The sequence below is a fragment of the Ictalurus punctatus genome, chromosome 19, assembly GCF_001660625.3.
Source record: "Ictalurus punctatus breed USDA103 chromosome 19, Coco_2.0, whole genome shotgun sequence".
Lineage (NCBI taxonomy): Eukaryota > Metazoa > Chordata > Actinopteri > Siluriformes > Ictaluridae > Ictalurus > Ictalurus punctatus.
In genome coordinates this window covers 19,792,334-19,817,664 of record NC_030434.2, presented here as the reverse complement: position 1 = coordinate 19,817,664, position 25,331 = coordinate 19,792,334, and the positions used below count along the sequence as shown (strand labels likewise).

The following is a 25,331-nucleotide window of genomic DNA, read 5'->3' as shown; positions in this document are numbered from 1 at the left end:
ATTATTGTTGTCCATGTAAACATACTGAGTGTCTGAGCAAAAGATGTGTCTATATGAGAAGTCAAAGTGAAGGAATAAGGTTGAATGGAGCAGCGGCTTAAAGCTACTGTGGAAGTGAGCCGCTCATAATCCCAGTGCTCTGAGGAGGAAGTGTGTGTGTTGTGGTGTGTGACAGGTGTCTCCGATCAGCTGTGAGCTCTCTGTGTGAAGGGCGCGTGTGCAATCACTCAGTCTAATAGTGTTGTGAGCTGGCTTTCTCATGCTGTGTAGGACTACGTGTCTCTGCTCCAAGTAATGCGCAGTGAGCGAGGAGTCACATGTCTGTACCCTTAAACTCAAAAGTGTGATTTTAACTCCTCATGATTGGCTGATTTCTAATTATGTAGAAATGGTGTTGTGCAGAATTCACATTTTCTGTCCCATTTAAATCTGAGATACTCACAGACTTAACGTTTAGACAATAATACCTGGGGAGATGCTGTTCCAGGAAAATAATAAACGGCGGGGTGGTGTGATGCATCCTGACGTGAATCAGAGTCATTGTTACCACCTGAAATTTTATTATTTTCCTTGATCTTTTCCGAGGTGTTTTCTTCCTCTAACTGTTATGGTGTGTTTTGATGGGTGTTTTTGTTAATAAAAATTATTATTGAGTCATGGAACAAAATAATCTGATGTTCCTGAGCCACTGTGTGTAATTTACAGTCTGTGGCATGTCATGGGTGTGTGTGTGTGTGTGTGTGTGTGTGTGTGTGTGTGTGTGTGAAGTGGAAATTGGCAGCAAATTTATATGCATACATCATACGCAACTTAGATAGCTCAAACCTCATCATGTCCTACCTTAGGCACAAAAGAATCCATGACTGGCAGGAGCTGCAGCCAATCAGAGAAGAGAAAATGTAAAAATGTGTGTATGCAAATAAAACATTTTTTAAAAAAGAGTGTAAATCAAACAAACTGAATTAAGTGAGTGATATTATACTCTAAGAAGAAAAGCGTTCAGGATTGATGAAACAGATGAAACAGGTAGAACAGTGGCTTAGTGGTTAGCATGTTTGCCTCACACCTCCGGGGATGGGGTTTTGGTTGTAGCCTCCACTCTGTGTGTGCGGAGTTTGTTCTCCCCGTTCTTCAGGGGTTACCTCCAGGTACTCCGGTTTAATCCATGTAGGCTGATTGACATCACTAAATTGTCCCTAGTGTGTGAGTGGGTGTGTGAGGCACTGTTTACATGAGTGCGTTTTCGTTCTAAAACGCATAACTGTTGCTACGGTTACACCTGTCGTCCACACTACTCCGGTGTTTTTGACCCTCGAAAGCTGCGACTTTCGGAAATACAGAAGACCCTGTTTTAGTTTGAATCTACAGGCTCGTGTTTCAGTGTAAACAAACCAAAACGAAGACTTCTGAAAACGAAGGCGTGGCTGCCCACATTCTCCCCCTGATTGGGTCTTCTGGATCATTGCGTATCCTTCCCTGATTCTTCAAGCCCCTACCATATGACCATTATGCTACCTTGATCGTATACACAACAACATGGAGACTGAACCGCAAGCTTCTTAGCAGCCACTGTACAGTTAAATTCTGTATTTTATAATGGTGCAGCTGCCTACATGCGCAAGAGGTGAGTTATGATTAGAGAAATCGGCAACAAATCTCATTTCAAGCGGCGTAAGCTCTACATGGAATGCCGGTTTGGATTAGCAACCCACTTCCTGTTTACACTTGTATGCGCATGCCCAGTGTGCATAAATGGTCATGTGACATGCGTATTCAGTCGTGTAGTGTGGATGGAGATCGTTTCTGAAACCCAGCGGAAACGCCAGTGTGGACGAGGATCGTTTTCACTTTAAAACACCGTTTCAAAACGAAAACGCACTAGTAGTAAACAGGGTGCGATTATGCCTGTTGCCACCCTGTCCAGGATGTCCCCTGCTTTGTGCCCTGAGTGTCTTTAGGATAGGCTCCCTGCAACCCTGTGTAGGATAATCAGTATAGAAAATGGATGGATGGATGGAACAGGAATAGGGTTGTTCTATAATTAGTTGCAAAGCTAGTGAATGATTGTCATCTGGAATTGGCATTGTTACCCAGTTGTGAGGTTGTTTAGCTAGAGAACTCTCATAGCTTTTTGTTTCTTTGTATTTTTGTATTTATATTGGATGAGAGTCTCCAGGACGTCTGCTCTCCGTGGATGAGAATTTATTGCTGTATGTTTTGATTAGTGCACTAACACCGGCTCAAGTCTGAAAGTTAGCCTGACAGTGTTTGAGAGATTTTCCAGAGTGTGTTCAATCTTCTCTGCTAAATTTAAAACATGATCAAAGCAGGAACATTATTTCTGTTTCACAATGTGTGTCATACAAGTGTTTAGTCTCCTTATTATCATGCTAGCTATCTGACTAATATAGCATGATGCGAAGTCTTTTCAAATGTGAATTCCTTTGAGCGTGACCCACCTGCATTGTCCTCTTAAGCTTGAGAGTATGTGTGTGTAAGTACATCCAGGCCTAAGTCAAATGTCACAAGTTTGTCTCGGCAGATTTAGGACTGCGTGCTTTTCTCATGCCCTGTTTGTTTGCTACTTCACAGCAACGAGCACTAGACCCTGATTGTGTTTCACTCTTTTGGATTAGCATCATAAGCAGATACACCGAGGTGTGTGTTACACTGGAATGTACCAGGACTGTTGTTTGACTGTTGAGAGCACTCAGTTGTATTGATATGGACGTGAGTTACAGTTTTCCCGCACGGCTTCTCAATGTTTGTTTGTCGTCGTTGTAAGTAGAGAAGCTTGTGTATTCTTAGATGAAGAGTCAGATGTGTGACTGTGCTCAGGGCTCAGCGTCCATCCGACACTCCAGAGACCTTACAGCTTCATTCATGCTCTCTGTATAGTATTATCTCATAACTGCTTCCATCACACACACACTTGTACAGGGCAGTGTGGACTTCATGTCACTGGACTTTAGCTTGACTTTGGAACTGATTAAAGCTATGAGACTTTATTTACACAGCAAGCTAAATCATAATGAAAAGCGGAAAGAGAATGAATGAATGAATAATTTAGTGTTTGTTTGCTGTTCAGACAGCTGAACATGTTTTATTACTACATTTGGTAGTTTATCTTTTGTATAATTGCCTATAAACACAGCTGTGGATGTATTAATACTATCAGATTCTTTAAAAAATAAAATAAATATTTAACAGGTTAAAATGCTGTGCCTGTTGACATAGCTAGTGTGAGCTAACTCACAGGATTTCTTAAGGGATGTTTAAATCATAGTTATAAACATTTTTAATTTATTCTGTTAACACTAACTATCAAGAGCTAACCTGACAAGATTTCTAACAGGATTATTATTATATTGATAATTAGATTTGCATCTCGACTGCTAATGCAAAAGATAGCTAATGTGAGCTAACATTTTTTTTTTTTTTAGATCTTCACTGCTAAAACTAGCTAGCTAATGTATGCTAACCTAACAGGATGTCTGAAGTGATTAATTCATATTTAAGAATGTTTTTAATCTACACTGCTAGCATCACCAGCTAGCTAATAAGAGCTAACCTGACAGAATGTCTGAAGTGATTAATTCATATTTAAGAATGTTTTTAATCTACACTGCTAGCATCAACAGCTAGCTAATAAGAACTAACCTGAAAGGATGTCTGAAGTGATTAATTCATATTTAAGAATGTTTTTAATCTACACTGCTAGCATCAACAGCTAGCTAATAAGAGATAATCTGACAGAATGTCTGAAGTGATTAATTCATATTTAAAAATGTTTTTAATCTTCACTGCTAGCATCACCAGCTAGCTAATAAGAGCTAACCTGACAGGATATTTTGCTCTTTAAAAAAAAAAAAAAAAGTTGAAGCTTTGCTGGTGAATTAAAAACCCCGAAACATAAACATGATGCAATTGTTCAACATATTAGGTCATACGTCTTTTCTGTCTTCTAGGCCTTTTAGAGATTTAGCCAAAGTTATGAACGAAGTTATCAAAGTTCATAAGAACGCGGATCGTCATCCTTTGAATGGCAATGTAGATATTATGGAAATTTGAATGATATTTAAAATGAATTGTATTCCCACAGCCACGGTATGGTATTTAAACTAGAGTACAGTGGTGCTTGAAAGTTTGTGAACCCTTTAGAATTTTCTATATATCTGCATAAATATGGCCTAAAACATCATTAGATTTTCACACGACTCCTAAAAGATGATAGAGATCCCAATTAAACAACGACGAAAATATTATTCTTGGTCATTTATTTATCGAGGAAAATGATCCAGTATTACATATCTGTGAGTAGCAAAAGTATGTGAACCTTTGCTGTCAGTATCTGGTGTGACCCTCTTGTGCAGCAATAACTGCATCTAAACATTTCCAGTAACTGTTTATCAGTCCTGCACTTCAACTTGGAGGAATTTCAGCCTGTTCCTCAGTACAGAACAGCTTCAAATCTGGGATATTGGTGGGTTTCCTGACATGAACTGCTAGCTTCAGGTCCTTCCACAACATTTCTATTGGATTAAGGTCAGAAATTTGGCTTGGCCATTCTAAGTCATTCACATACTTTTGCCTCTCACAGATATGTAATATTGGATCATTTTCCTCAATAAATAAATGACCAAATATAATATTCTTATCTCATTTGTTTAATTGGGTTCTCCTCATCTACGTTTAGGACTTGTGGTGTGAAATTCTGATGATGTTTTAGGTCATATTTATGCAGATATATAGAATATTCAAGCATCGCTGTATATGACCTGTACAGGCAGATTTTTCTCTTCTGGATGAATGGCAGATGCTTCCCAGCATGAGCTCTCCGAATTAGCAGGGTAGGAATGTACCGCTTGACTGACATGATTGAGTGCAGACCGAAATGGGCGTTGAGACATAAAGTGTATATATAGAAAGTATGTAAATGTCTTTTATACTGTTTGCTCGTGTTCAGATGTTTGTCTGTTTTTTGTTGAGTGTGTATCCGAGGGAAGAAAAGACACACTGTGTTATTTCAAATGAATTCTTATACATGATGAAAGTATTTATAACTTTGCCTTTACACAACCATACCATAGACTTTAGAACCGAATACATGGAGTCAACAGTAACAGAGCCACATGAGGAAAAAGGAGGGTGGTATAGAGCGATGGAGAGAAAGAGAAAGGGAAGCGGAATAAAAATGTGGAGTTGTTGCCAAATCTTTCGCCAGTTACTAAGCAAAGCATCCACTTTGCATAGACAATCAGGCCCTGAGGTCGTCACTGAATACTAACAAAACCCACTTTCTGTCTCTCTCACTCTCTATCAAGACTCTATTACAGTGTGTGTGTGTGTGTGTGTGTGTGTGTGTGTGTGTGTGTGTGTGTGTGTGTAAAACCTTCCTATAGAAATATATGGGAAATTTTATTGGGTCAAAAGCAAAGGTTTAAATGAGAGAACATATATAAGCATAAACAGTTTTTACAAAAATAGAAACAGTGTATTTTTTAAGTGCCAGAACTTACATTCTTCACTCTTTCACAGTAATAATTGAATTATTCATAGTTACAGTATAAGGGGCATAACTAAACATTATACAGCCAGGATTTAAAGGGGTTAAATCACATTTACCGTAGTTCGATACTTATTCATTTTCTCTTCAGCAGTATTTTAACCGTGTGTTGACAGGCACCTTGTGACAGGCGTTTACATGTTATTCCATGCTGCAGCATTTTAGAGTGAATAGCATGCCTTGGAGTCTTATCAAAAGTTATTCCACTTATTGTGCCAGCTTGGCATGCGTACACAGCCGGACCGAGCCAGCAGAAGTGTGTTTTTACCATTATAATTTTTGAACAGGGATCGAATAAAACAAACCAGACACAGGATTATAAGAGACACCGGCTCAGCAGGAGTTATGACCTTTAGGGACGGGAGAAGGAGGTGGGGCTTTTAAATATAGTAGAATTTAAATATAGTTGTCCTGTGCACTGTGGAATTTGGTACTGTCACCAGACACACACTGACATACACACGCCGACCCAATCTTAGACCTGATTCATGGGAGGGAGAGAACGAGAAAGGGGAGACCATAATGTTGTGCGCTATCACTCCTATTGTATAAACAATATATAAAAATAGATCAGATTGGCAAGTGAAAAAATATGCTTAAGTAATCTTCTAATGGGAAAACAACAAACCCGATGACGGATGATGAAGAATGTCAACCTTCAAACTTCATGCTGCTATTTAAAAAAAAATTACTCTAAAATGCAGAGTTGCTTATTTACAGGATGGGTTTTATGATTGCAAATTGCCCATAATGCTGTTTTTTAGATGCTCAGTTGCATGCACAATCCCCCCCACGGGAAAGCTATCTACATCTCAACTAAGCTAACAATTGTTGGTTCCAGAACATACATTTTTAAAGTTTGTTTTTTGTTAGCCAGGAACGTTTTCTTAATGGAAATAGAAAGATGTTTTTAGGTTTGCAGAACGTTCCCCTAATGTTCTCTTAATGTTCCCATAATTTCATGAATGAGAGTTGAAATCTACTCAGAGTGACTGAGTAAACTTTCATAATCTGTTTGTAAAAACCTTGCTGATGGACCTACTTGATATGAACCACAATTCCCACCTCAGTGGTACAGGTAGTGAAACAAAAAATCGTTGAACATCCATTTTTCCTTCACACTGACTGTGAGCTAGCGTTTGGCAGAATTGAGAGCTGTCAGCCAATAAGACACAAGTATTTCCACGTATTTTCCTGTAAACCCTGTCTGATTGGTCTTACCTACTGTATGTTCACTGAATATAAAATACAACACTTCAGTCTTCTTTTACTGACTTCAGTTATGAAGTGATAAACTGCTCAGACAGAGAAAAAAATCTTCGGTACTACAGGCCTGAATGCCCAGGCCAGGTACTCTTTTTCTTGTGGGTGGGTGAGTAGAGTGGGGGTGGGGGCATTGGGGCTCTCATCAGCAGCCCCCAAGCTGGTGGCACCCTAGGCGACCACCAAGTTTGCCTATGTCTAGAAACAGCCCTGCACATAGATACAGGATGCGATGTATATATTCAGTAACTGCCTTTATCTTGGTCAGGGCTGTAGTGGATCTGGAGCCTATCCCAGGAACATGAGGCAGGAATGCACGCTGGATGGGCGATGCAAGTCTGTCACAGTGCACCATGCACATACACATTCATCAGATATGTTCACAAGTCCCTGAGGCCCAAGTCCAAGTCAAGTTTTTGAGGAGGAGTACAAGTCAAGTCTCAAGTCTTTATTCTATTTTTAGCAATAGTTCTTTCACTTTACCATCCACTGTGAGAGCTTTGGAGGGCTAAAAGGTGTGGCGCTCAATAATAATGGTCACTTGGAACTCAATTTTTAAGTCATTTTTATTGGAAATTCAGTTTGAAGCAATCTTACAGCGTGACTAACCTGATTACTCTCCCTTCAAAGGGCCCTTTGGAGGGTGATTTATTTACATTTACGGCATTTGGCAGACGCTCTTATCCAGAGCGACTTACATTTTATTTTATTTATACATCTGAGCAGTTGAGGGTTAAGGGCCTTGCTCAAGGGCCCAACAGTGGAAGTTTGACGGTGCTGGGGTTTGAACTCATGACCTTCTAAGCAGTAAAATGGTCTGCACTTATAAAGCGCTTTACACTGTGTCTAATTCAACCAATATTATGGCAGCTATTTGAGTTGCCGTAGTTTGCTGTAGTTCTCAAGCAATGATGAGTAAGGTAATCTTCCAGTGAGCGCTGACTGTGAAAAGGTCTTGGAAACATTTTTACTTCTTGAAAATGGACAGCAAGCAAGCCCTTGATAGCTGTGTAACACTGCAGCTTCCCTTTGGATTAATTGATTGCTTTTCAAATTAAATGACATGAAGATCATCACAAGGTAAAACTTGGCTATATTGTTATTGTTTGTTGTTCATTTATATAACCGCACTTTCCCAATGGGCAGTGAACACTTGCCTTCAGATGTGTCACGTGTGTATATAATAATGTTGGCTTGATGTGTTTAGAGATATTTGCTGCTGCAGCACATACTGATAGGGAATTAATGAACGTGGATCGAATAGAAAAATGTGTTGTTTGATGCCGTCTTGTGGGGTAGTAAAGCGAGAACGTAATCGGGAATGCCAAACCAAAATGGCTTGTGTTTTTCACGAGTCTCTAGATGCGTCCCAATTCGCATACTTATGCACTTGTCTATGGCGTTTCGTAGTATAAATAGTGCGAGTAGTATGTTCACACTGAAAATTCCAAATAGAAAAAGTACACTTTAAATACCCGGATGATGCTCTTAATAAACTGAGAAAATTAAGTGTGGAATGTCGGCCACGTCATGCACTCAACTGCTTTAATTATGTAGCGGAGGGGGAGGGGCTATCAGACTCCGATGCTGAATGAAAAAATAACCTTATAAAATTCGTACACTACACAGTTGAGTACATAGTGCATAATAAAGTACATAGTGTATAAGTGCATAGTGTACAGTGCGTCATTTGGGATAGAACTTCTGTCTTTAAGTCCAAGTGAAGTCTCGAGTCAGTTGTTCACGAGTCCAAGTCAAGTCACAAGAGTTTTTTTTCTTTTTTTCTTTTTCTTTTTGCAACTTAAGTGCGACTCAAGTCTGACGTTCACACACTTATACCTCAGAGCAGTATATAGTCACTAATAGGGCTGTCACGAGAACTGATACTTCGGTACCAATGTTCTTAAAACGTGACAGCACTTGTTTTTCTGGGGTAGCATTGGAACCGATTCTAATGAAGGTACCGAAGTTTCAATTCTTCCGGACCTGATGGGGGCAGCAAATACGTGCAAGTGTTTTAGTCGGTCCACAAGTGGTGAAGAAGAAGAAGAAGAAGAAGAACTACAAGCACACGGGAAAAACTACAGAAGTTTAGCTCCGCTGCGACTCATTGAGAGGAAAGGTGGTATGGAATATGGAAATACTTCACATTCGAGGCGGATGACAACAAACATATAATTGATGCTCTGAAGCCAGTGTGCAACCGATGCTATCATTCATTTCAAACAAAGCGAGGAAACACCTGGAATTTCAGTGAAGCACCTGAAAGATGGTCCTATATTATGTTTGTTTGAGGCAGCCGGCATTGTGGCCGTGAAACCAGCTAGCATTATGCTCCATGTAATGTTCACGATAGCCAAATTTGTTAATGATGCTAACACATTGCAGTGTTATAAACTACCTCCTAATGGGCCACCATGCATCGCCATTCAGCCCATGTCCTGTCAGCAAAATGTAGCCTAATGACACTAATAATTATTCACATGTTCATGCTTTTAATAAATCTTTTTGGCCTGCCACCATATCAGTGAATTTAAGCTAATGCCTGCATTCAGAGTATAAGGGATGTGCATGTGTACATGTGCATGCGTGTGTGCGTTTAGGAGTGCCGCACCTCCACTGTAGCCTCCACTCATTGTCAGACAGTGTTTGATAACTAAAATATCTCTCTCTCTCTCTCTCTCTCTCTCTCTCTCTCTCTCTCTCTTTTTCTCTTTTTGCCAGTATCAGCCAGTGGAGGATGTCCTCCAGAAGAGTTTTTAATTAAATTTTTTATTTTTTATTTTTATACCACACATTGGTATCGACTTTGGTATCGAGTATCGTGTACTTTTGGTGTTATCGGCACTGATTACTAGATTTTTGGTATCGTGACATCACCGTGTGTGGATTTATGTGTATGTAGGTATGTGTATAATATATATAACAGATATTTTTTTTAAAAGATTTGAAACCATGTTGTTGTTTCCTTTCATCACATCATATAGTTCTCTATATGAATGTATAATACATGGTGTCCCAAAGGTCTCCATACACAGGGGACTATGTTTGCCAGGACAACGTGGGTTGTGCCTTCGTCAGTGGATGTTCGTGGACATCCATTTCTCGGTTGGTCCACAACACTTCCAGTCTTTTTGAGTTTGTTAATAAGTTTGGCAACAGTGTCGTGTGTGTGATGTGCTTGCCTGTTTCCTGTGAAAGTTTCCCGATCCAGTCGTGAGAATGATTTCAATACGTACTTCTTTAGTCAATAGTATTCTTCAAGGCTATCTAAAAATATATATATATATATATATATATATATATATACATAATATAAACGAAGTATGAAAAATTCTGAAAGTCATTTTGCTGAAAAGTGTTAATTTGCCCTATGTATGGAAACTTTTGGGACACCCTGTATAATGATGGGTTCCCTTTCGAGTCTGGTGTTCTTCCAAGTGTTGGGAGTTTTTTCTTTGCCATTGTTACCTCTGGCTGGATTGGTTATCTACTTCTACATTTGGATTTCTGTAAAGCTGCTTTGTGACAATGCAAATCGTTAAAAGTGCTATACAAATAAAATTTAACTATACCAATATCATGAATGACTTTGGGCATGGGACATAACATTTTCGACCGAAATCATCAATAAATTCCATGTGCTCCCACCCAGTCTGAGCTTAGGACACCTTGCATTGGTTTTCTTACATTGCCATCAGTCTGCATATTACAGCACTGTGTTACAGCCTATTTTTTTAATTTGCAGTTACAAGATGTACCTGGACTAATTTATATGTGCTACTTATTAAAGCAGATACTCCACTCTAATTTAAAGTCATGGTTATATTTGCTAGCTAAAATGTAGGCCTTTGCTTGTTTCATAATAAGACCAAAGAGGGAGTATTATTTTGATTACTCCCTCTGACTGTTAGTATGATGTTAACACCACGGGGCTTTTGGGAAATCTGGCCCACCAGTTTGGAGGAAATGCCAGTGATAAGCGCCAGTTTTACTTTGCTCTCTCAGCTCCGTCTCTATTACTCTCTCTTTTCCCCCGACTCATGTTTTTTTTTTCTTTTTTCTCTCTCACAGTTTGTCCCTGGCCTACTTCTTTCAGTTCATGTATATATATATATATATATATATATATATATATATATATATATATATATATATATATATATATATATATATATTATTTCCATTTGAGAGCTCAGCCTTTTCTACTCAGTGAGTAGAAAACCCATATGCTCTGAGCCCATCATGAAATTTCTCTCTCTCTCTCTCTCTCTCTCTCTTCTTGCTCCTACTTCATCTAGTGTTGCCTTATTGCCAAATCCCCCATTTTTTTCTCAACAGTTTGTCTACTCTCCTCACAGAAGCTTCAGCAACATACTATTTCTCTTCTCTTTATTTTCCTTATCACTACTTCAGTCCATCAGCCAGTCCTCTACTGTCCAACTGTCTCTCTTTTCTCCTCTTGTAGACCTCCAGCTGCAGATGCTAATCTAAACCATGCAATTACAGCGCTGCCTTCGTTTCCCGGGGCCCGGCTGTGGCCAAGACTCAAACATTATTATTTCATTACAGAACTTCCCTGAACAGGCCTGAAGCAAACAGACAGTCAGAAAGATGCAGAGAGAGAGAGCGAGAGAGAGAGAGAGAGAAGTGGAGACATCAGAGATGGAGGAACAATAAGGCTAAACAGGAAAGAACATAAACGGAGAGCAGAGTAAAAGAAAATAGCCGCTTGCTCATCTGTAGTGCAGCAGACGAGAGGGGGGTTTAACTGTTCTCAAAAGATCTTCAGTTATCCCCTCTCTATTCCTCATTCTTCATATCCCATGCTATATGTGGAACATTATACAGTTGAGAACAATATACTGTACCTTTGCGTCAACATTTCATCATCTTATGTGTAAAAAAAGTTTAGTGATTAAAAGTGTGCTGCTCTTTACTAAAGAGAAAGGTCTATTTGGTTATACGGTGAATTGTTCTGTAAGGAGATGTTTCTTTAACATTTACAGAAAGAGTCTCCAGTGCCCGCTCCTTGCAACAGTCTGTAAATGAAAGGAAAGCCTTCAGGACAGAGGATCACCTGTAGTAGCTGTCCATCCAAGATTCTCCTTAAGGCAATATCTCAAGAATGAGTGCTTGAATGTTTGTAGGATTTATGTGGAATTAAATAGTAACTAGCAGATGAACTGATTCGATTTGGGAATTTACCCAAATATGGTCAAAGTCACAGCAAGGTCAAATGTCTGAAATAGTTTTTCTTCAATCATTTCCTTTCTGTTTGTCATACAGACATAATACTTACACACAAGTTCAGGAACTCAAGCCTCTTCTTGCTATCGAAGATAGTTTCCATTGGTCCATTTGTGCGTTTGTCCATGCATCTGTCTGTGATTCTTGTTAGTGCAATATCTCAAGATCAAGTGGTTGAATGTTTGTAGGATTTATATAGAATCATCGTTGTAACCAGCAGATGAACTGATTCGATTTGGGAATTTATCCAAATATGGTCAAAGTCACCGCAAGGTCAAATGACTGAAATAGTTTTTCTTCAGTCATTTCCTTCATGTTTTGAAGTATAGTGGAGTCCAAAAGTTTGAGAGCACTAGTGAAAATCCTTTTATTTTGCATTCCTTTTTTAAATTTAATACAACAATTTTCATTACAAATGATATTATTGACAACAACTTGAATGACTACGTTTACATAGACTGCAATAATTAATTATTGACCTTATTCTGAATAAGACAATATTCTGATTAAGGTGTTTACATGAGTTGCTTTTGGAAGATTCCTTTCATGTTCAGGTTTTACATGTTATAGAACATAGATCGATTAACGTCACACGTCATTACGTCGCCAAGCCGTCCGACGTTCCCTCCAGAATTTCACGTATCGACATACAGTTGGTCTTCGTTATGGTACCGTATACAGTTTTGGGTGTTTTTATTTAAAATTTTTATGAACGTTTCAAGTGCAGTTAAATATTTGTCATGCTGTACGTGCAACTAGACGACTGCTTGATGCCGTGGGCTGTATCCCAAACCACATACTTACCTACTGTATAGTAGCCGAGATACGTCCCAAATACGTGGTTTGGGACGCAGACGTGCTCTCTTGTTTGCCGTCAAACGGTTGAGCACTGCCGTGTGATCGTGTCCTGTCACAAAATGCGGTGAAAACTCCCACACGACGTTAATAATGTGATTAAGGTGTGTACATGTCTGTAATACACGTCCATAATGCGACTAAAACAGGAATACTCCATTTCTGTTTACTTCGAGTATGACTTTAGTTGGATTAAGGTCATTAAAAATTTATGTTTACATGATAGTTTCTTAATCAGAGTATGGTCTTAATCTGGTTAATATTGGATTATTGTTGTCCATGTAAACGTACTTATAGAGTCTTTGAAATATTTACATATTTGAAATATTTCAGTATTTACATACCAAATACTCAGAGTTTCTGTGTATTTAGTTCATCCCCTTTTTTTGCTGTAATGAAAGTGTGCACTCGAGCCGGCATGGACTCCACACGTTTGTGTTAACTGCTTTGTACCAAAGGTCAGATTTTCCTCATGCCTAATCTCTTCGATTGAAACGTATTCAGATGTCACTGATGGATTTGTGCAAAACCTTATGATCCATTTTAGATCAAATCCATCCGTGTCATCTGAGCCGGTGTATCAATAGAAGAGATTAGGCATGAGGAAAATCTGACCTTTTGTACAAAGCAGTTAATTCGGTCAATATCACACATTTGCTTACATATAAATATGGACCTAGAAATATTGCAGAATCAGATCTAAAATCCTTCTGTTTATTTCTCATTTTAAATGGAAAAACAACAACAACAACAGATTTTCAATGTGGTCTCAGACTTTTGAACCCCACTATATATCTTAAGGGTATTTCTGGCATACAAATTAGTAGCAAGAAAGACTTCTTTCTTGTAACTATGGTGATGGAGACAGCCCCATCTACACCTTTGGTGTTGAGCTTGACTTGTTTTCATTTCAAGAGAGACAGAAATATATGGCGGGTGAAGGAACAACTCTCTCCATAGCTTCTATAACGTAAGTGCAGCTAGTAACTAATGTGTTTCATGGACGCTCCACAATGTTAAATGTTACTAAAAATGGATAAAAAGTGTGACGTGTTGCTCTGTCATTCAAAAAATTGTGGAATGTCTGTGGTATAAGAGGAATAGAAGACTTCTGGACATCCTATATATGATGTATGTCATGTTTTATTCCTTACATACTGTGCTGTGTGTATTGATACACTCATGGCCATGTTGACTGTCGCAGACCGGTGTTGCGTCACGGTCACCACCTGAGTCTCGTCATCTTGACCCGTTGCATGCTCAGCTGCTTGAAGTCCTAATCCTGTTCAGAGTGTAAGCTTGGCCTGCTGTCCTCTCACCCCTCCACATGACCCCTCTTAGAGGATATTAGTCTAGCAGCTCTACAAAAGATCTCTAATGAGGTATTTTGGTTGGCTGCACCGCTTGGCTCATTAGCGAGTCGTGTTGCGATCGCTACATCCAACACAGTCAGTATTTGAATTTGTTATTCACGGTTTAAAGTGCTTAATGTTGGCCATGCTTTGTTTAAATAAGCATTTAAAGAGGAAAGCTTATTCATTTCATCGCTCAGCTTAGGGATATATCTCCGATTCGGATTGACTTTAGATATTCGTTCGTGTTTTCTTCCTCCTCATCATTCTCTCTCTCTCTCTCTCTCTCTCTCTCTCTCTCTCTCTCTCTCTCTCTCTCTCTCTCAGGTACACTGGTCTAAGAGGAGTTGTGCGGGGAAGGCCGTAATGTTGACAGGGCAGCACGTCCCCTCAGACACAGAAGTGCAGCTTTATCACCGTGTCCTCCTCGAGCGGGGATACCGTGTCAAACAAGGTCGCTATGCTGAGACCAGTGCCACTTTCGGACACAACGGTGGAGGTGTGTACAGTATGTGTGTGGGTTTGTGAAGGATCTTACCCTCTTAAGGTCTCTGGTCACTATCTGTCAAGCCTAGTAAGAGTCTAAGCTGAGTCTTGAATGGGATCCCTGTGAATTGCCTTGAAACGCACAGTGTTATTCGATGTGTTGATGTAATTTCCACTGAAACAGGAAGTCAGGGCAAGACATAGAGTAGCCCCTCCCCCTTTTTAAATAGGCAATAGCGTTTAGCTTACCTCACAGCCCGGGAGAAGCCGTACTTGACAGGTAGTACCATGGAAAAATACCTGTTACAAAGCCATGAGCTGGCACAAATATCTCCTTATTCAAAGTGAATGAATTCAAGCTATTTCCTTCTTAAAAACTGAATAAAACACGCGTTCAAACAGCCAAAGACACATTTACGATCCATGATTGCTGATACTATTTCTCTCGCTCAACAACGGCAACTTCAGCAAGGTGATTTTTAATGCTGTCTTCAGATTCTAGAGAGCATTTGATTGGACAGAAAGTCTGATGAGAAGCTGAAGTGCAGAATGATGTCATCAAAAATAATCCGTATTGGTGGTAGAGAGAGACTGTAAATTTTGAATGCATATTCCTTCTAAATCTGAATTTGGTCATTGGTTTGGAGCACACTAGCTTATAAATAACCGTAAGGCTGACACATTCGTGCTAAAATCCATTAAAGTTTCATTTTGATTTCATGGGGACTTTAATCATTCTGTTTGGGTTTTTTTGGGGGGAGGAGTCAATAATTTAGAATATTCAAATTTTTGAGAATGTCTTAAAAATCGTATTATAAATGATCATACAAGATCTACTAACCAGGGAGGGTGAAGGCTAACACGTCCCTCCTCCAAAACACATGAAGCCAACCAACAGCATCTTTCCGCACTACTGCTCATGCGGCGTCACAGAGCAGCATAACACACTCGGAGGAAAGCTCTGTCTGCCCTCTTCCGCGTACATGAGCTCACAGATGCTCCTCTGATTGACAGGCGAGAGCGAGAACATGCAATCACTCTTACTCAGATAGCACGGCCAATTTCACTCCATTGGCTCCTGGTCACGGATAGCTATGTCATCATCAGGATTCAAACCCGTGAAGTCCTGGCGATTGGACGTACACTTTTCTGTTGCACCAAAATAATCCACCTGAGGGCAGTGTAGTTAATTATATCCTGCATTTGAAGACACTGAAAAAAAAAATCTCTGTAGCAAGACAAGTGAGTAATGTAAAATAAATATTAAAGGTGCAATAGTCAGTTAGTCAGGTAATGTGAAAAATGACCACTACAAGTGTATTATTTCTTTCTTTCTTTCTTTATTTATTTATTTTCGGTCACTTTAGCTGTCCGAACATCATATACAGTGAGTCCTGTGAGCGTATTTCTGTACGATACAGGACAGAAATACAGAACGTAGTCCCGAAGGAAGAAATGAGAAATAAAAAGGACATTTAGTGCTTGTTTTGGTCAAGAATTCGTTGTTTATTAGTAGAATAAAGATGAAAGGATCACTGAAAAATAGGGTTATGCATATGAGTTGACCTCTGCTGACTTGCTCTCCTACATAAACACCCACATACACATCGGCATGCACACACACACACACACACACATTCAAAGCTGTAATTTGTGGCATGTTTGCTATAGGGTGTAGTAGAGCTACAAAAAAGTCGCAACAAAGAAAAGGAGGTAAAAAAAATTCCAATATTTCTGGAGCTGACTGTATAATCTGTGTGTTATAATATTTAAATAATCCTGCCTCAAATATGTACTGTTGATTGGTATGATCAGACTGATGTAATGACAGTTTGTGGGAGTGTGTGTGTGTGTGTGTGTGTGTGTGTGTGTGTGTGTGTGTGTGTGTGAGGCTCAGAGCAGGTGTGTATTCAGTGTTTACTACAGTATGCCCGGTATTTATTGTATGTTTAACTCAGAAGAAGGCCATAAGCAGCTGCCTGCCAGACCGACAGTTCGGCTGGCTGATCACATGCTAGTCACACACACACGTGCGCACACACACACACACACACGCACTGAAGCACAAAACACACCAGCACTACTGAGGAAATGACCTCTCTGTCTTTAAAAAGTGACAGAAAATGTGGCGTGTGTTTGAATGTGTGGAGGTTTAAAAGTACGGTGTGTTGTTCGTTAAAAAAATGAAAAAGGTAGTCATTAGCAAATTGTTGTGGTTTAAGAGTAATAAAACACATTGGCACATGTTACTATTGGAAAATAAAAAAACTAAGCGATTACTTTAACTCCAGTTCGCTCTGAACCGCATCACACCACCCTATTGTTGATTATTTTCATACGATAGCGCACACACAATATCTTTGAGATATTTATATAAGATTTATACGATTTAATATACGAGTTTATTAGTGCAGATTTCCGACAATGCCCTCAGGTCTTGCACGGTACTTCCTGTCATTTAGAACACACACACACACACACACACACACACACACACACACACACACACACACACACACACACAACTGTGCCTGGATTCAACACTACACACACAGCCCATTTCCTCCAGCTCTGCTAGCCACCACAATTACTCCCAGATGTGTCTCTTTTCAATCCCTTACACTTTCCCACATCTTAAACCAGTAGATTTTTGACATTTATCTTCTTCTCTGTGTTCGTTTGAGTCTCTAAGTTTCATCACGAATGTATTATCTATTGGAAATCCAGGTATTTTCCATGCTAAATTGCCAACAGGGATTAGGAGGTCAGCATGGGATTCTGGGTAACCCCACTCTTTGACTTTTCCTTGTGTTTACAGGTTTGCTACAGCAAGTTAATTAGGAACATAAGGTCCTGTGCTTTAAACGGTGGATTGAACACTAAGTCTATGACCATAAAGAATTTGACCTCTTCCATTCTGCCATTATTTGTTGCTGTAAGCTTATATAATCTACTTTTATTGCCCTGTTGAGGTCTATAAAAACACATTTTTACTCTGAAGCTTAGCCTGTCTCGCATATTTCCGTCTTATTTTCTCCCTCTCATTTCATTATTCTCGCATCCTCTCTGTCCACAGATGGTCAGGAATGGTCTCTCTTGATATGTCTCAAAGGAACGGAAAAAAGTTGCCTCCGAAAAATCAACTTTGCCCATTCTCAGCCGTTCCAGAGGGTAAGAAAGCCACTTGTACACATTACACTTAGCCTCAGAATGTAGTACAGTATTATATGAAAGCAATTTCATGAAATTGAACTTCTTCCTGTTTTGTGTTGTTTGGAAATGGATGTGAAATCAGATCTAGCCAAGAGATTGGGAGTCAGAAATATTTATAGAGAAGGCAGACCTCAGCGTGGCTCAAACCCAGAGCTGCGAAAGAGCACTCCTTCATGCTGTGATCTCAGCTCCCTGTCCAAATAAATCATCCAAATAAAGCCAATATACAGTTAATATATCTTACCGTGCTACTGTAACCAAGCAGACGAGCCAATTATATCTTTAACTACATCCATGCACAACTGTTGTTTACTGGCTCAAGTATTAGTGGACAACAGACCCTCAGGGTCTCAGATTATTATAGAACATGCCATTTTTTTCCTTTTTTGATCATAGAATTTTTATTGGAAATTTGCATTTTACACATTATAACACCACACTCAACAACCCCAACAAAACAACCACAGCCAAAACCAAAAGAAAGGGGGAAACAAAAAACAATTCAAATAAAAAACAACAAAACAACAACAACAAAAAAAGGTAAGATGATTAGTGTTTACCATCTACCTCTCCTCAATCCACCTCCAGGGTGCGTACATCATTGAAGTAGGTAATAAATTGTTGCCATTTTCCCAAAAATGAGTCACCCCTGCCTCTGATGTTGTACTTGATTTTTTCAAGTTTTAAAAAGAACATTAAGTCTTTAAACCAGACTGATATAGAGGGGGTTGTGGAAAGGTCCAAGACAACAGTATTCTGCGCCGAGCAAGTAACGATGCAAAGGCCACAACACTAGCTTGTTTATGGTTCAGAGGCTGATACTGAGATGAAACACCAAAGATGGCAATTAAAGGACAGACATCCAGTTTGATTTTAAGAACGTCGGACATAGTTTCAAAGAAAGAGTTCCAAAAGTTCTGCAGTTTGGGACAGAGTGCAAACATATGACTCGGGTTACAGGGCGAAAGTTTGCATTTCTCACACATGTCAGAAACATTGGGATATATTTTAGACAGTTTACTCTTAGAGAGGTGAGCTCTGTGGACCACTTTAAATTGTATGAAACTAAGTCTAGCACGTGGTGGTACGTATATTATTTAATGCTCTGCCCCAGTAATCATCCTCATGCTCCAGGCCCAATTCCTCTTCCCAAGCACTAATTTTTTTTGATATTGTAAATCGTCCTGTGACCAGATCATTGCATATATCCGTGAGATAATGCCACCTTTATGAAGATTCAGCTTGAACACTTCTTCCCATGCAGCCTTTGTAGGTAAGGAGGGAAAACCAGCGAATTGGGAGGAGACACAATGCCTGATTTGAAAGAAATGGAATAGGTGAGACGGAGGCAGGCTGAATGACGAGGACAACTCAGAAAAGTTTGCAAACACATTATTAATGAAAAGATCCTCAAAGCATTTCAGACCCTTCTTTTCCCACTAAGAGAATGTGGAATCTGTAAAGGAGGGGGGAAAGAGGTGGTTATTACGTGTCATTTTAAACCATTCAATAATCTATGTAGAAAAATAATTGGCTTAAAATGGCCTAGGAACACCTCTGTATCCATAAATAACTTTACATCGCTAACATTAGCAAATTTACTGTAGCTAGCTGGCTAGCTAACTCTCAGTACACTCAGGTCTTGCGTTTTTTTTTCACAGGTACATTATGGAATTAATTTTATGCCGAACGTATTGAACGTAACATTTCAAGAAACAAACAAAAATATACAAGGAGAGAGGAGAAAAACACTCTGAAGCTAAAAACGGTGAACTAAATGGCAAAAATAAACAGCGTTCTTGATGAACAGTTTTCTATGCTTCGTTATCACTAATCAGGGCTTATGAATATGCTGCCAGAGGTTTCATTTACACTTTCAAAATTTTAGTTTGTACTCCATTCTGGCACATAACTCACATGTGGGCGGGGCTTAACAGCAGTTTACTCTCATTGGCTAGTGAGAGTTGGATCGACAGCTCCCTGACCTGGAAGTAGAGACTTCAGTGTCGTGAATTTTGGAGAGCGTTCTGGATGCAGTTCTCTGTATACTTATAGTGTTTGTACTTTGTAGTGGAAATGACTTTTTTACTTATTCAGTACAGTATATTAGTTCATAATTAATATTTGAGGTTTGGCTAGCCTCATATAAGTATTTTTTCAAGATAAGCATCTATCAGCATCAAATAAATATATATAAATAAAACTAGTTTCACTCTGGCCACTTTTTACATTCACACATTTGAATGGCCATGTAATATGAAGCAATGCGATAAAATGAAATAAAAAATTTCCATATATGGCCATGGGCATTGTTTCGACTCAGGACAGCTGTCATTTGCTGCTATTATCAAGCAACTGTTTGACAGTGTACACAACAGCACTACTCTCGCTGAGAGTAGGCTAATGATTGAGAGGCAGGAATTTGGCCAATAGTTGCGGCAAGCCTTTTATAATCGACCAGTCAGTGTGCAAGGAGGCGGGAATTAAAGAGAGGGGTTAGAGCAATACAAATATGAGCACACATGATGCAGTATTAGACCATAAGCACATCATAATGAAACTAAAGCTGAATTCCAGACATTTTCTCAAAATTAGAAATCCCGGCTAGACTCTTTTTTTAAGGTCCAAAAAAGAGGACATGTCCAGGAAAAAGAGGACGTATGGTCACCCTACTGTTATAGAATAAAAGTCAACAATAGGGTGGAGTGATGTGTCAAAGTGGAATAACCGTCCTCTTGTACAGCAATTTGCCCAAGATTGCAATCTTTTTTCTTTTTTTTTTTTTGGTCACAACATAATTTTTATGCATTTATTGTTACATTTAATGTTGTGGCAAGTCCAACCTTCTCAGCCTTCTCAGAAAAGATTCCTCTATTTTCTCTTTCTTCAAGTTAATTAGATCAAAAAAAAATGCAACCTGGGCAAAGTTGTCTGTAGACAAAGTCCTGAAGACTTTCTCATAGTGGGGGAAACTTGACCATTACAAACCACTGACACTGGAGACTCCTTCCAATTAACAAAATGAAAGATTATGTTTTTTTTTTTTTTTTTTTTTTTACATGTTTATTATTATGCTTAGATTATGTGCAGCATTTAATGTGTCGGTGTAAAACAATACATATTAGAACGAGCGCATTCAATTACAGCGAGCACTATAGTCTAGGCTTTGCTGTACTGAAAATTATTCAACACCTTCTGACTAATCAGATTTAAGAATGATTTTATTTTATTATTTTAATACCTAATTTTATACCTACAGCCTAGTGATGTTTGTTAGTATTTAAATAACGGTCCTGTCTCTTCTTAGGTCAACATTATACCAGCATTTGTTGGGGCTTTCATGGACATGGGCGGAGTCTGTCGATTTCTACTGGACAGCCGTTTGTCAGGTGGGTGAATGTGTTTAATGTGACCGTGTCAATCTGCATTCAGGTGTTGAGGATGTGAAAAGTTTCATATCTGACGTAACCCAGAGTGTTAACCATTCCAACATAGAAGAGGTAAAATCGTTCAGTATAGCAATCAAAATGTAATAAGCCAATCTTTATTAGGAATAATATTTAGACTCGTGTGTGTGTGTGTGTGTGTGTGTGTGTGTGTGTGTGTGTGTGTGTGTGTGTGTGTGTGTGTGTGTGTCTCTCACAGACGCAGACTTCCAATTAAGCATTTGTGGAGCCTAGAGCTCTGCTGTAATTACTGAGAAATTTCGGCATCTTAGATGATATTTACCCAGACGTCCTTGCCACAGTAACTGTTTAAGAGGGCAAATATACAATTCAAATGCCAGATAATCTTTATAATGGCCCATTAAACCTGTCTCATAATATACATCCATTATTAAAGGCTCATCTTTTTTTTCTAAATAAGCAGAACAGCTTATAAAAAGCTGCCATTCAGGGAAGGTCTTTGAAGATCATGATGCCTGTTTGCATTTGATTCTTCAAGCTAATTATGGCTATCAGTGCTGGATGAAGATAACTGCTTGTCCATTTCAAGAGAGTAGTGATTGATTTTGCTGCTTGGTCCACGGCTATGTAGCCGTGCTGTTCCTTGTGAAAGAGGGTTATTGTCTCCAGGTCTGGAACAATATTGTCTTTCCTCTTGGCATGCCTCCCACACAAATGATGGCCGATCGAGTCCTGGTTGTTTGAAGGGGCAGCTGGGAAAGGTTGTGTCCTTTTCATGATAACATCTGAAGGCATGGAACACACACAAACACGCACGAGGTAACTGTTTAGTCAGTGCTAGGGCTGAATGCAGTTATAGCGCTGCTCTCCTCGTTCAAGTGTTTTATGAAGATATTTATGGTTTTTCCATGAAATGGGGCCACTGTTTTTCCAAGGCTTGTGGCGAGAAAATATTTGAGTACTATATCTTGTAGAGTGCTTTTCAGTAGGTGTAGTTTATATTTGTCATATATTAACGTCTGGTTGTAAGTGGAGACAGTCTCTTTATGCTGAACACAATGTGCTGATGGAAGAAACATTTCATACACATATAGAGAGTGATGATGCGTTTGTTATACTCATGAATACCTTAACTCATTTACACATCATCACATACTTCCAGAACCAAAACAGCTAGCTCCATCTATATGAGGCCGGTTGTGGTTATTATAAAGATGTCTGAAAAGTCGGGAACCAATGAAAGTAAAACTACATATAATTAATTTTTTATGCTCTACATGCTCTTCAGCCTTACGCTCTATGCATTTTCTCAGTTGCTGGATCATGTTTTTGCGGATTTTGCTCAACATATTTGGACCAAGACATTTACTCAACATATTGCTTCCCATTGGTTCCTGACTTTGCGGATTATTATTTTTGGTTTACTTTGCATTATACTTGATCCGGACATCTTTGCACACATTATTGGCAAACCTCACGAACATTGGAAATGTTCTAGAAGGGTGTTTTCACACTTGGCCCAAATACATGAGTCTGTGCTTATTTCCATGCTGGAATTTTAAACAGGAAGTGACATGACAGATTGAACCAAATCATAATATTAAATGTGCAGCCCACGCACTGGATCACTTCCACAAATGACCCTGGGTTCACTCAAGGTGGACCCCAGACCACTGTTGGACCAAAGGAACTGCTCCTAGGTTCTTGAGCAAACAAAATTTTTGTTTAAATAATGTCTTGTCTGTAAGAAAGCAAAACTGTGGAAACCCTTTCCAGATTTAGGCTTCATTAGTCCTTTTGTCATTCTCACCAGAGACCGAGTGACCAAGTGGACAAAGAACTGACGATGCCAAGCATAAAACTTTTCAGTCTTTTCACAAAGTCTTCATGTTCAAAATGAGTTAACATCCTGCCAAATAGAGATGCACTCAATCTACTCTTTTCACCCAGAAGCCACAGACATCATTGTTGGTGACGTCAATCATACTGACTCTCAAAAGGACTCCCTAACCAAACACTGGAGTGTAGAGTTCAAATCCAGTCAAAGAGAAGCTGTCATGGCAGCAAGGCTGCTAAAACAATTACAATCTGCAAATCTTGGCTCATGGAATTTAGACAATTACTGACTACAAGACCAAAATTAATAGTGTCCCGGCTGCTATGTTGCCTGCTTCTGGATGACCTTTTATTCCCAGTTTGGAGCAATGTGGAATCAGTCAGCTACTCATTCTGTCCAAGGATTATATGAGGAAAATACTGACTAGAACAGACATGCAGAAAGCTCTACTGGTCCAGATGGCACAACAGGATGTGTATTTAGAGTTTGTGCCTTTCAGTTGGCCACCATCTTTACTACATGACCAGCCCAAACTACTTCATCTTTAGTACTACAGCTACCGTCCTAGAGCCTAAGAAATCCACAACCACATGCTTATAATAATAACTATCACTATCACACAGTAACAATCACTCCAATCAAAATGCACAATAGGGTTATAACGTAATGAAAAAACCCAGAAATAAAAATGCTGTTGATGTCAGCATGGTGTGTGAGTTCTGACTTCTGGTTCCTTGACCTCAGCATCATCACCCGAGTTGGTAATTGGTCTCAAAGATGTGTGTGGGACCGTTTTTCTTTAATCCCACTCACACAGATATTATTTTTGTTAGTGCCTTCTTGTGATATTTTGTAATGAATTTAGTTCTCAAAATATAAACAGCCTAGTAGCCTAGTTTAAACCACCAGGACCCTGATTAGGCAGTCACAGGGATGAATAAATGAACACTGTAAATGCATTTTGTTGCATCCTGCAGGATTCCAAATCCTGATTCACAACTCTAGTTACAACCAGATGACCTGTGAACCTCTCCGGCAAGCTTTCATATCTGTAGTTGTATGTGTTTCGAAAACATTATCAGAATAATATAATGTTTCCACCAAGCCCAAAAGAACCCATGTCACACCCCTCTTCATCTCCCTCCACTGGCGTCCTGTAGCTGCCCGAATCAAATTTAAGACCTTGATGTTCATGTACAAGACTTTGTCTGAAACAACACCCCTCTACCTCAACACTCTCCTTGAGGTTTATGTTCCCTCACGCAACCTGCGATCAGTTACTGTCCGACAGCTGGTGGTGCCTACTCAGCAAGGCATGAGGTCTCTTTCCAGAACCTTCAAAATGACTCTCTCAGTAGTTGAATGAACTTCCCACCTCAATCCGGACAGCAGAATCTGTCACTATCTTCAAAAACCGGCTAAATATCCACCTCTTCCGTGACTCTCTACTTACACTGGCTCTTACACCTCTACTCTCTGCGCTTTGCTCCTCTAGAACTTCATTAAAATCTTGTATGGTAGCACTACTTGTATTGTTCTCCGCTTGATCTATCGCTTGCTTGTATTTCCTCATTTGTAAGTCGCTTTGGATAAAACCGTCTGCTAAATGAATAAATATATAATGTACAATAAGGTATTTGTATTCAGTTACATCCCTAATGCACACTGGACCGATGTTGTTTTGTCTGCAGAGCAAAGTAATCCAGAACTAACACACAGCACTAAAACATCTGTAGAAAAGACCGTCTATGTAAGAATGCTGTTTAACAACTTCAACCCAACATTTAACACCATTGTCCCCGCATAGCTAGTGCTGCATATCTGAAATCTAGGTCTAGACAACACACCCTGCAAACGGATGTGGAACTTTATCACTGGCAGACCCCAGTCTGTTAAGCTAGGAGAGTGAACTCCAGTCACACTCAGACTAAAGACCAATAATTTATATTCTGGATAACCACAGTTGGTCCCAAAACTGAATCAAATTCCATGATTAACCTTCCAGACGACATGACAGTCAGAGGCCAAATTATTGCACTCTTAGGGGCAGTGGTGGCTTGGGGCAGTGGTGGTTTGGTGGTTAAGGCTCTGGGTTACTCATT

The 25,331-nt window shown here is 39.4% G+C and overlaps 1 protein-coding gene across 3 annotated transcripts in view; it reads left to right on the top strand.

Annotated features, from left to right (window-relative positions):
- cped1 (cadherin-like and PC-esterase domain containing 1) overlaps nt 1-25,331 on the top strand; it is an 84,228-nt gene that overhangs the window by 3,168 nt on the left and 55,729 nt on the right. For all 3 annotated transcript variants that reach the window (XM_017494366.3, XM_017494365.3, XM_053688046.1), the window contains exons 2-4: nt 14,614-14,785; nt 17,849-17,943; nt 21,293-21,374. In XM_017494366.3, the coding sequence (XP_017349855.2) occupies nt 14,614-14,785; nt 17,849-17,943; nt 21,293-21,374 (349 nt within the window). The remainder of the gene's footprint in view (nt 1-14,613; nt 14,786-17,848; nt 17,944-21,292; nt 21,375-25,331) is intronic.